At 42.3% G+C, this 13062-nt stretch overlaps 1 protein-coding gene across 5 annotated transcripts in view; it reads right to left on the reverse strand.

The window, feature by feature from the left end:
- Window positions 1-253: 253 nt before the first annotated feature.
- DOCK10 (dedicator of cytokinesis 10) overlaps window positions 254-13062 on the reverse strand; it is a 2208289-nt gene continuing 2195480 nt past the window's right edge. For 4 of the 5 annotated variants that reach the window (XM_069618176.1, XM_069618179.1, XM_069618175.1 and 1 more), the window contains 2 exons: window positions 9088-9163; window positions 254-912 (listed from right to left, as the gene is read on the reverse strand). In XM_069618176.1, the coding sequence (XP_069474277.1) occupies window positions 842-912; window positions 9088-9163 (147 nt within the window). In that variant the 3' untranslated portion in view covers window positions 254-841. The remainder of the gene's footprint in view (window positions 913-9087; window positions 9164-13062) is intronic. The other variant, XM_069618177.1, reaches the window with a different exon arrangement.

Raw genomic sequence — 13062 nt, forward strand, 5'->3', positions numbered from 1 at the left:
TGCTGGCTCCCATTGACGGCCGTGGTGTTAGCAGCTTCCAAGAGAAGTCGTTGCTGTCTTTGACAATGTCATGTAATTTCCCATGATTTCTCCCCGGGGGCCAAAGCTGGTGTGAGAAAAGTTCCAAAAGCCCTTTGATTTTCTGAAATTAAGATACTGTGTTTGCCGTGAAAAAGCACACTTTGGTTTGCTCCATGGCAGAGTCTACAATGACTCCAAATGGAAGATCCAAAAGCCATAGGGAAGGACAGACTTCAAAGAGACACATTTATTTGCAAAGCTTTGTACAAGGAGGCACACATTGTATTTAGGGTTGTCAACAATGTTTACACAAACGATTTATATGTAATAACGATTAACTAAAAGATACTTCTCTCAATTTTGTAAAAATTACATACTTTACACATCTTTTATTTACAGTTCGTACCTGAAATATCCTGGATGTTAGAAAGCAAATAATTTCACCTTTAAAATTTGAGAGCAAGATCTTGGGGAGTTAAGAGATACAGCTCTGAAAGCATTAACAAGAAGCAGGAATGTGAATGGCCGCCTGCACAGTCTTTGCAAATCACTATTGAGGCAAGGCTCATACAGTGAACTCAGTCAGAAAAAAAGTAAAGGTTTGAGGATAATGTACTGGCACAACTGGTTACACTAGCATTTCTTTAAAATATTAACACTGTAAAAATCTTCAATAAATTAAATATCGGAACGCAACATGGCTGTTTCATCTATAGTCCATTTTAAAATATGAAAGTGCTCGGACTTGAGGTTTTGTGCATCGGATAGAGGAATCTGTCAATGATCTGCTAGAGTGGATCCTGGTAGGTTTGTGCTTGTTCTACTGATAGCTCGAAGGACGCAGGTCCGTTCCATTCCTGGTTGCTTTCCTGTGTCCTCCTTGAGTGTAATCTGTTCAGATTAAGAGAAACAATATATTAACATTGTATTTCATTAAGATTGTTCAGCACAAATACAATATTGCCTGGCTATAAACAGTACCTAAATATCTTGCATGTATGTGGAATTTGGGGGCTGGTTCATAAGTATATTGGGGCAAATCAGGAAAAGTATTGTAGCAGCATTAGATGTGTCCCTGGTACCGCGTACCTGATTTACAAAGCCTAAAACTGAAGTAAATCTGGCAATACCAGGAGCACCTTTGAGAAGCTCCTCTGTAGAGGGTTGCTCCTTGGGATTTCAGAAATGCTCCTGATGTGCTCCAATTATAGGTCTTGTGAATCATGGAAAAGGGCAGATTTGCTCCTGCAACCTTTTACCTAATTCACCAGGCCTAAAACTGGCGCTCATGTGGAGATGCCTGTATTAGCAGCTCCCTAATGGCCTTGAACAAATATGAGTGAATTTGCAGATCCGCATCTTTAAGATGCCCCATGCAAGCGTAGATTTGCTCCAGTTTGGTGCATAATGTAAAGGTTACCAAGAGCAAATCTGAGAAGCTTAGGGCATCGCCTGATTTGTTCCAGTGCAAATCTTTGGGAATTGTATCCTCAAAGTTTCATCTTGGACAAACAACATTGTGAAGGGTGAATTGGAGAGGCTCAACACAACTATAGACTATTCTAGTTTAGTTAAACCAACATTCCATTTTCTGTTTGCATGCCCTCCTGCCATGATGATTAGAATAAACATGTAAAATATATATGTAACTTGTTGTTTATTTCGACAATCAGGTGGTATATGTAGTTTGCTTGCTAGTTCGACCCTTCCCTGCCATTTCTGCAGCCCAAACTTACTACTGCAAGAGTTTAAATGAGAATTAGTAATGTGGCTTCTGTTCATATGTTAATTGGCTGTATTTTGTCATCTAAATTTATACTACCTGTGTAGTTAAAATATTCAGTGTTTCAATTGTTTGTAGTGAAATGTGTATTACTTAATGCACATTTCACTGAGGATGAACTAAAATAAAATTCTAATAAATCAAAACTGTAATGAATGCATCGGTCTTGGAGTGATTTAAATCCTAATAGCACTAAGATATCTAGTTACTTAAGATGTGCATAGTATACAATATTATCAATGGAGATTTCCACTTGTTCAGAGGTTTAGCATGAAAGAAAGCTCAAAGCAGACTGAGCCCAAGATGTATTTGTTTCTCTTCTTCAGCTAAGTCTGGCCCATAAAAACGATTTACTTCTTCTCTGTTCCTAGCTCCATTAGGTATTATCAAAGAAGGCCAATGATCTACTAGCCAATATGTTGTCATCAATATAAGCCACAGAATAAAGAGATGAAGAGTTAGGCTTTCACACTGCATCTACAATAAGCAGCAACACCAGTATGGAAGGAAGATCTGGAATGGTCGGAGATGAAAGCAGTTGGTATTTAGACGTTTGACTTAAAGAGAAACTACATGTGGACATAATGGTAGCAAACACAATGATCAGGCTGCTTTTAAATGACTTTGGTTTGCAATCAGGATGTGGGTTTTGAGTGCAGTATGTTTGCGTACACTATGGGCCGTATTCATGGGACTTTTAGCACGGTGCAAAGTGACTGCACTGGTGCAAAGTGATATGCACTGCCAACAAACACCCTGATTCACAGAGTGGTACAAAGTGTATTTTTGCAGTGTAACATGGCTTAGTGAATTATGGCCAATATGTCTAGGGCTCATTTATTGTTTCTATTACTTCTGAGCAAGATACCCCAACCGCCGGAGTTCAAGGACGATCTGTTCTTTCAAAATATCATTTGAATTTTATGATATTTCAGACATATTGTGTTAATCTTTATGCAGTCGCTTTACAACATGAATGACTGAGTAATTATGTGGGTGAGTGATCGGTTATAGGGCAAAATCTGCAAACAAACAATCGTAGATATATAATTCACTTAGGATATCTGTGCATTAAGGAACTGGCCATGTGCACAGCCATGCTTACACTGAGACCTTGCGTAAGTTCTTTGCAGTCCCTGGACAGCCCTTTGACACCAAAATAGGGATGGATGTTCCAACTATTTTGATCTCACATCCTAACTTTGAAGCTGTATGAATCAGCATGTATGGTTCAATGTTACAAACATTTAAATGTTAGGGTGAGCTTTGGGAAAAAGGAGTGTGAATGATGTACTCAGTTGAGCATGCAGCACTTTTATCAAAGATATTTGTGAAATGTAAATATCTGTGGTAAATCCTATGCTCCCAAATTATCTTTGATGTTATGCAAAGCAGGCTGGAACCCTCAGTGGTACTTTGTGTCCCCTTCCCCTTTCTCTTCAGGGTATTTCAAAAGATCATAACAGGAGTGGTTCTGAATTTCCATCTCGGAATTGTTACCTTCAATCAGAAAATAATGTATACGGTTATTTTGGGTATGATAATGCACTTTGCACACAAAGACACATTTAACATTGTTAGTAGGACTAACATATGCATGGAAGTGATCATTGGAAATGAGCATTGTAAAATGTTAAAAAGTGCCACTTTACAATAATAGTCAAACTGATTTTTTTATTTTAAATAGCTGCATTTGAAATAATACACAGCACCACCACACTCTCATCAAACCATCTTTGTATGTTCTCTGGTCAAACAGCTTTCAGTAATCACTGGTGTGGCTCTACCGAATGCATACTTGACAACATGACGCTCACCCACATTTTAAGTGATAGAGACAGAGAGTGAGACAGAGGGAGAAGCAGTGAGAAAGAGTGCAGAGAGAGTGTGTGCATGTGAGAGAGAGAGAGAAAGAAAGAGAGAGAGATAGAGATGCGCGTGCTACACAGCATATGATGCACCGGGTGCAGCGACTATATAACAATTAGACATAGCTTTTGCCTGCGGCTTCGTTCGCATGGGTTTTGGGACTAATTGTTATCAAAAGACACATGAGTTTTTTGTTCCAACTGTACGAAATATAATTTACAGGTTTATGTCTTAACGTAATAAGAAATGCTTATTGCAGACGTTAGTCGGGGCATATTGGCTACAAACCAAAGATAGTTGTTCCACTGATGTGCATCCGGAAATGTTTTTGTGTTGTAATTGTAAACAGACAGAGAGAGACAAAAAAATTAGAATTACTTATTCGGCATCTGCAAAATAAACTATTTGAGTACTTATTTGTAAACTACATTAGTGGTTCTCCCTTCAGGTGCTAGGATAATCAGAGAGTTAGGTGAGCTCACTCTGAACGGGCCACATAAAACTGCCTATGCGAGAAGCAGTCTTCCCTTAGATCAATCCCCATTACCTTTAAAGTCTGCCCCTGAGATGTGTTGATGGTCATGGCAAAACACACTTTTGAGGGGAATTGAAGTCTTTTTAATTCAGATGGATATTTTGAAGGTATAAGAGGTATTCTTGGTATGACAACGGACTCTCCCTGGCTAGAACCAGTTATCACCATAGCCTCAATAACATTTCTGTGGAGAGCTTTCACTCGCAATCTGGTGCCATTAAAGAGCTTAGGTGGGTTGAGGTTCTCCAATAATATTACTGGTGCTCCCACTTTGAAAAGAAGTTTGTGTTCAGGAAAACCAGGAGGATTTAAAGTTTTCAAGAACTCAAAGGGGTAGTGGACTGAGTCATCACTTTGAGTTTACAGATTTGTACACCAATTGGACTCCTCTGAAAGAATTAATAAGTATCTTATTGATTACGGCAGCCATGCTGTTCTTTAGTGTTAAAATGGCACACACACAACCATTCTGTAGATTTCTCCATAAGATTTTTTTATGTCAGGGTACATTTTGGATGTGAGGTCTGCTAGGGAATTGGCGAATGTGCCTAGGTCAGAAGGGAATACAATTTTGTTCTCAACTACGGGATACTCTCCATTACCAATTTTGATAAGCAGTTCAGAGAAATGACCTGCTGACACATCTATTTGCAAATTAACACCATTGTTCTTCTTGAGGTACATTTTTTGTATAACTGCCCATAAATAGGATGATTTGATGCATGCCTTTCGTTCATTAGCTCACAGTCCTCTAGGCACTACAGGCAAAGTCTGACAAAAGTCCCCAGCTAGTAGCAAAGTGACACCTATCACCCCATTATTTGCCCTGTAGTCTTTAAGGGTTCTGCTTAAGGCAAAAACACATCCCTTATGTGCAATAGTGCTCTCGTCCCAAACAATGAATTTGCAATCCCGGAGCACTAGGGCCATGTTGATTTGTTTTCAAATATTGCAGAGAAGAGTTTCTGTGTGTATTAGGTTAAGAGGCAGTTAAAAGGCAGCATGGGCATTCTTACCACCCCCTTCAACAATTTTGCGGCAATGCCAGAGCAAGATGATGTGACAGCTAAGGTTATCCCATCGTTACTCCTTACTTTCACTGACAGCAGGTTAATGAGAAAGGTTTTCCCAGTGCCACCGCGAGAATCTAATAAAAAACACTTCACCAGATCCTGTGTCAATGCTGTAAATGACCTGCTTATAGACAGTAAGCTGCTCATCTGTCAAGGAACTTTGGTTAGTCAAGACTTCTTGCGCTAAATACTTCATATCATAGCTGGTCTCCCTTAAATAGCCTGTGCTACCCAAATCTCCTCCAGACCTTGATGGATGCTGCAGACTACACTGTGATAGCCCTTGCCCTCCCAAAGCTAATACCACCTCCCCGATTATTAACAGGCACCTGTTATACACCACGTCCATCATATTCAGCATATTGGGCCTCATTACGACCTCGGCGGTAGCCATGCCGCTATTGGCGGCATGGCTGCCACCGAAATCGCGTCCGGGTCCTCAGAATGAGGAATTACCGGGCCATTCCGAGTTCAGAAGGCCCGGTAATTCCTCCCTCCAAGGACCCGGACCCGGTCCTTCCCCATTCCCATTTCAGCCCCCATAGGGCTGAATGGGAATGGGAGAGGGAGCAAACAACGGGCCATTACAAGTTGGCCCGTTGTTTGCTCCCTCTTCCCCTCGCGGGACCCGGTAAGCACGACTGGTTTGACCAGGCATTGCTTCCTGGGACCCGCGAGGAGACCTCGTAATGAGGCAGTACGGGGTAAACAGCACCGGCACCTTTTACAGCGCCGTTTACCGCGTACCGCCAGGGTCGTAATGAGGCCCATTGTCTTGTATCTCTTTCACTATCTGTCATGTGATGTCCTCAGCAAGACTGTTTTTGCACTGATCCCAAAGACTCAAGGCCCTCACGTGTATACCTATTGGGTTGCTTACTCGCTGACATTAACTTTGTGGGTTTTCAGTAATTATCTGTGTTTCTCTTACATGGGCACCAATCAGCTCAGTTGTGGGCAGGACGTCCGTCCGGCACATTACAAATATGATATTATTATTCTGTTTACAATTACTGTAATATTAAATTGTAGTAGTATAATATTACATTTTAATTATATATTATGACTCAACTGTCAGATTTGAAAAAAACATATTCATTTTTTTGTGATATGCACATCTTGAGAAAATGTTTCTCTATTTTTGAAGAAGAATCTAAGTACCAGTGTTCTGAACTGTCTCAAATAACGGTTTTTCAGAAATGGAATTACCACTACATTGGCTAATATTTCAAAATGTGAGGATGTTTCAAAATATTTTAATATATATATTCATTGGTCTACTAAATGCAGAATACAACAAAACAACCAATCCTTTAATCCATAAAGTTATTTGAATGTCATTGTGTCTGATCTCATGGAACTGGGAAAATGCTATCCCGAAATTCATAAGTTAGTAGTTTTGTAAGATAATGAATGAGGTTGCTCTGGAGAAGGCTATACTTGAGATTATAGCGATGAATGGTTACAAGCTGTATAGCGTGGAGGGGTACTGACAGATTAACTTTTGCTCCTTAGTTGTAAATATCCAACATCCCCTGATGAATTGAACTACAGCACTCTGCACTTTACTTTTCGAGGCACTTTCTTTGAATAGTGTTTGAATTTATAGGAAGCTCTGTTGCAATATTGACACTGCATTTATTTGTATTCTGATTCAATGATCGTTTCATATTTGTCTATCAATTTCTTGAATTCAGGCCTGAAATGTTGTTAGGTCATATTTTCTTTGCAGTCCTTGGACATGGTAAAAAAAAAATTATAATAATAACAATAATAATTATAATAATAATATTGAAAATCAACAAGGCAGATATAAAAAAGGCCAATCGAACTGGAACTAATGGGTATGTGTAGACTTCCCTGAACGTCCAAACTTCAGATCATACTTGACTTTTTTTTGCAATTAAATACTATACAACCAATGGAGGCAATGGAAGGCAGATTTAACGTCAATAGCCACATTTTGCATTCCTAGGAACTGGAAACCATGAAGTGGATAGATCAACTAGTAATGCGAATAGTGGAATATGATAAGACTGGTTACAGATTTAAATATGAAGTATAGATTATTGCAAATCAGGGTTCTACAGTTATCCACAAACCCTGGCAATGGATGGAAAGGGTATCAATAATGAGTGACCACACCTATAGCAGAACATCTGAAATCCACTTGAGAAAGCTTAGTGATTCCTGGAAGATGCTGATTCGCTCAGCACTCTTTTCACTTTGCCACACCTTTATGATACTGAGCGACAGACAGAAAGGGGAGAAAGGCAGTATGTGAGGACGTGCGTGTGTCTGAGAGAAAAAGGGAGACCGAGAGAGAACACATGGAATGGGCAATTATTCAGTTCGGCACATTTCACAAGTGTTAGTCCTTTGTGCATTACTTGAGAGGAGTTAACCAAACAATGTGCAATTAAATTGCAGTACACAGCTTAATGATCGAACTGTTATATTTGATTCGTTAAAACCTTTACCAATACTCAGTAAACATGCTTGCAGCTTGTGTGTGGAATGATATACAAATCCCAAATATACTAGTCAGCAGACTGGAAATCCCATAACGTCAGTCTAGCAAGTGTTAACTACAATAAATAGAGAGTGTGCATGCATGCATGAGAGAGAAAGAGAGAGCGAGATGGGAGAGAATGTGCAAAGTATTGTGAAGCCAACAATGAAAGCAGGGGTGGCCTGGGAACTAAAAGAGGCCCTGGCAAACATGACTGGGGGCCAAAAGAGGCCCTGGAAATAATGTCCAAAGTGGCCCCATATGACACATTTTCAGCAAGCCCAATGCTTTTCCTATGAGGAAATTTGGAAATACCACACAAAAGAGGCCCAGGGTGCAGAGGCCCACCGGGAAATCTCCAGAGTTCCCTATAGGCCTGTCCACCCCTGAATGAAAGTACAAAGTAGTCAGATGCTCCGAATACAGGTCATGTCTTTAAATTCAGGGGGGTGAGTGCTAAACAATGCACAGTATGCCAAGGCAAAGGGGTCAGAACAGGGTCAAGCAGTGGACATCTATATTAATAACTTCAAAATAGGACTTTGGGGGTGGGCATTTTAGAGTGAAACAGTGTAAAGTAAGGGTGATTGCTCTTTTGCAGGTGAAAGCGAGCTCCAACAAAGTGAAGCCAGGTCAGGCAATGTTCAGGGATCTGTGTGATTATTGCAACGGCCGAAATTCCGATTTTTTTTTAACCCTTTACACCACATATATATGCGGGGGGAGACCTCTGCACCCTCCCCATATTAATATAATATTCTAAACAACCCACATATATATGTGGTGTAAAGGGGGTTAAGCATTTTCGGCCGTCGCAATTCCCAGGTCGACATTTTTGTACGATTCCATGTTAAGCACTCGAAGGTAATAGAACAATGACATGGAATATGCACATCCTTATTGTCACTGCCAATTAGAATTTACTAACAATATTTTATTTTGAATATCCTGTGAAGAACACTTTTATGAAGGATACCGTCAATATCGCACTCTCTGTTTGTCAAGGGAGAAATAAATACAGGCAGGTGGAGAAGTAACTTGCTATAGTTATACTAACGGTTAACTTTATGGAACACATATAGGGCCTGATTTTAAAAAAAATGTTTCAATGAGAAAGTCCCATTGTAAGGCGCTTTTCTAAATAAGGCCTTAGACGTCTTTGAAATGGTTATCATCGAGGATGAAATTGGAGTAACGTTTAGCTCTCCCTTTCCTTACTGGCAAGTCAAATCAGAGGAACATTTGGAAGTAACAAACATGCACATGGAAAGACAGTCAAGAAACGGTAACATACCATACTTGGGTACAATAGAGAGAGAAATGTTAGAGAGGGAAGAGCAGAAGCTGCGCAATCCTGGTCCATACGAAAGCTAGCAGAGAAAACAAAGAAAGGAGCCAGGTGATTACAAGGCAATTCATGTGTCTGCTGCTGTAGGAGGAAGACAATAACATAGCATCGAGGCATAAGCGCCACACATACATAATCTGAACTGCAGCACCTAGATGCCTGTGCACATGACTTGCCTGTACATCCTGTGCTTGCACAGATGGTATACTCTTTCAATTCTTCATTATGAAATGTGCCAAGATGACCCTGCTATAATGTATTGTTGCAGCAAGTGTTTCTATTTTTTGGTCAAGTGGCCGCAATGATTTTTTATGTTCAATAGGGCTTCTGAACCATTATCCAGATATCGATTCTCTACTGTTGTTAATTGTAATTTCGAGAAATCTTAAGATCACTCAACATTCTCAGCACCAGAACCTAATTTAATCCTGCCCAATTTGTTTCTGAAGGATGAAGACCTGAGTCAACCCTGCAACATACTTGTACTTGCAAAGTTTAGGCCAGTCGAATGCAAGAGGCAGACAGGTAACTTATAAATTATGCACCCAATGCACATCGTAATGCACGATGATTGTTAGCGAAAACTGGATGTTTAAACCTTTAAACATACTGCTTCACATCCTGCATGATATATTAAGTTTGTGGGATATGAGGGTACATTTAGTGAAGTTTCCTTTCCTGGTGCGATATATGCCTGAGAGAATATCTTTTTCTCTCAGATACTTTCTCGAATAAGTGGAACCTATCAGAAACGTAGACAAAACAAATGTATACTAGCTGTTCCCAGCATAACATACGCCATTCTAGCGTATCTTAAAGGTCAATATCGGTCAGTAATTGATAGCTTCACTTCTGTCCCCCTTCTTAAATATCTGAATTATCGCTGATCCCTTCTAGGAAGGGGGCGTGGGTCCCTGTGACTTATTATGGTCATTGAAAGGGCTAAACGTATCAGATGGAATGAGAGGTATGCGTGGTATAAGAACTATCTAAGTTCCATCGATCACACAAGCATCTAAATGTGTCTTTGTAGATGCGTAAAATGTCAACATTGTTCCATTGCAGAGTCTCTGTGATGGCACTGAATCTGCAACTGGCCACTCAACGATCTCGGTCCTTGGCCCAGCCACTCTTCCCTGCACTGCCTACCTGCACTACGAGACTGTCTCTGTATCCTACAGCCCCTTCTCCTGGCACTTACCTTGCACTTGCCACCAGCTGGCCCTATTATTTATCTTGTATTCTACTAACCATGCACTGCACTCTCCTTGCACTTGCCACCAGCTGGCCCTATTACTTATCTTGTATTCTACTAACCATGTACTGCACTTCCCCTCTCCCCTTCCCCTTGCACTTTTCCCAGTCCCCCTACCCATGCACTTGCGCGATCTGAATGACACCTGGCCTAGTAGGATCGTTGTCTGTTCTCCCCTTGTTCCCCCCCCTGCCCCGTCGCGCCTTGAAACACTTGTGCATAGGCGCGTTACAAATGCCATACCATATCACATAATATCATGGGATAAAATGGCATAGTAGCATAATTACAGCACCTATTTTGAGTTTTAGCTCCTGAGGAGGCATTCATCCTACAGCATTTTGCTCTTTAGAGACTGAAACATTGAGCCAGTAATTAACTGTTCATTAACCCTGGAACCGCTGTGCCCTGCATGAAGAGAAGTGGGAGTGGAAAGAAGAAACTTCTGAATGCTAATGATAGTCGATGTCGAAGGTGAATCTGACCTCGTAGAACCATGCTCATTCTATTTGGTGAAATGGTAGTTGTTCCAATTCCGAGACCAGGTCAACAGGTTCAGCCATTTCCGAAAGGTAGGGGGGCAGAGCATTTCCAGTCTTGTAAGATACATTTTTTGGCAATTACACAGCACACATTCAAGAATTTAGCAGCCCCTCTGGCTCCCTCGTCCCCCCAAGCCGCAAACAGTACCCCAAGCGGGTCAGGCTCGATGACAGCATCACAGATTTCACACAAAGTTTTCAGGATTTCCTCCCAGAATGGGGTTAGCATTGGGCAGGCACAGAACATGTGTAAGTGGCCTGCATCTTCCGCGCCACAACAAGGACACAGCCGTGGGTCGGAGCGGGCGCACCTGGAGAGCTTACGCGGGGTGTAGTAGAGCCTGTTCAGAAGTTTATACTGTATGGTGCAGTATTGGAAATTCAGGGAGACCCTATTAGTGTGAGAACCCATTTTCTCCCATAGCTGGTCCGTGAGTTCCATCTCCAGTTCGGAGGCCCAGTCGTCCCGCACCCTAGACAGTTGCAGTGCAGCAGTTGTGAGAAGGAGTTTATATAGTGATGATACCACCCCGCGGGCCCCGCCCGAGTTGGCGATGTACAAAATCCCAGGGGAATCAGGGGGCTTGTGGGGAAACTCGGGCCACATATCGCAGCAGTTCCAATGGTGATCCCGAGTGACCCGATTTCCAGGTCTGTGGTGTGTTGAATAGCCCATCCGGGTAAAAGTCGGTTAGGGCTAGGTACCCCAGGGACCGCCAATGCCGTGCATATGCCATTTCGGTTATAGGTTCTAGTCCGGGGAACAGCCATGCGGGGAGCCACTTGTAGTATGGGCGTTCCTCCACACCTGCTGCAAATATCTGTTTCCAAGCCGATATGGTGGTCTGGACTGGGTCTATGCTGAGTCTGGTTGATATTGTTGATGTAGGATCAAGGTCATTATATTGGTGCCAGAGGCTGCAAGGGCCTCTAGCTTGACATGCGGGCGAGGGGGAGGCCCAGGGTACCAGTAGGTGGCAAACTGCGCCTGCGCGGTGATCCAGTATCGCATCAGGTCAGGGGCAGTGAACCCGCCTTTCTCATAGGGGAGAATCATTGCAGCCCATTTTTTCCGCGCCGCACCAGAATGCCACAGGAACTGAGCGCACAGCTTGTGTAGATCAGCAAAGTACCTCTTGGCAGACCATATGGGAACATTTGTGAATGTGTACAACAGTTTGGGGAGTAAAATCATTTTAACCAGTGATAATCTACCCGCCAATGATAACGGGAGAGAGCGCCAACGCGCTATCTTGGACTCCACCAGTTCTGTCGTTGCCAGGTAGTTGTTGGCTAAGAGAGCTTCTTTGGTCAAGGACACCTGGACTCCCAGATATTTAATCACATCGGGAGACCACTGTAGCGGATACTCCGTGACAGGTTGAATCGTGGAGCCCGTGAGGGGGAAGAGTTCGGATTTGGCATAATTGATGGTGAATCCAGAGTATGTACCGATACGAGTGATGTCGCGCAAAAAGGGGTCGAGGTGGAGATCAGGGTTTCTGACGTACGTCGTCTGCATAAAGTGAAATAATCTCAGGGGTACCCTGTAGCCGTAACCCTTTACGTGATTGGCGCTCCCTGACAAAGTCCGCCATAAGCTAAATGGCCAGTGCGAACAGGATTGGGGAGAACGGGCATCCCTGGCGGGTGCCTCTGGATAGAGGGAACACGGCAGACGTTTGAGAGTTGACGCAGACCCTGGCGACCGGAGAGGTGTACAGCAGTTTGATATCTGCAATCATCCTAGGCCCATGCCCATGGTCTCCAGGACCAGCCACATGTACCTCCAAGACACCATGTCAAAGGCCTTCTGGGCATCCAGGGTGACCGCAACTGCACTCACGTCCTGATCGATTTGTGTCAGGACGTTAAGGAGCCTCCTGATATTGTGTGATGTGGATCTCCTGGGCACAAAACCGACTGGCGATTGTGCATGTGCATTTACTTTTCATGAAAACTCTGTAGGAGGGATTCTTATAATGTTGACCAAAAAGTGTGAAGGATCATTTGAATAAATATCATGAGCTAATCAGCGCATTAAGCAATGCATTGATATAAATAGCATTCTATTATGAAGTTCTATCCAGTATACTAAGCAACTCATGCATAAACTTAGGCAGT

This window comes from Ambystoma mexicanum, chromosome 10 (assembly GCF_040938575.1).
Source record: "Ambystoma mexicanum isolate Mex_15411 chromosome 10, UKY_AmexF1_1, whole genome shotgun sequence".
Classification (NCBI taxonomy): domain Eukaryota; kingdom Metazoa; phylum Chordata; class Amphibia; order Caudata; family Ambystomatidae; genus Ambystoma; species Ambystoma mexicanum.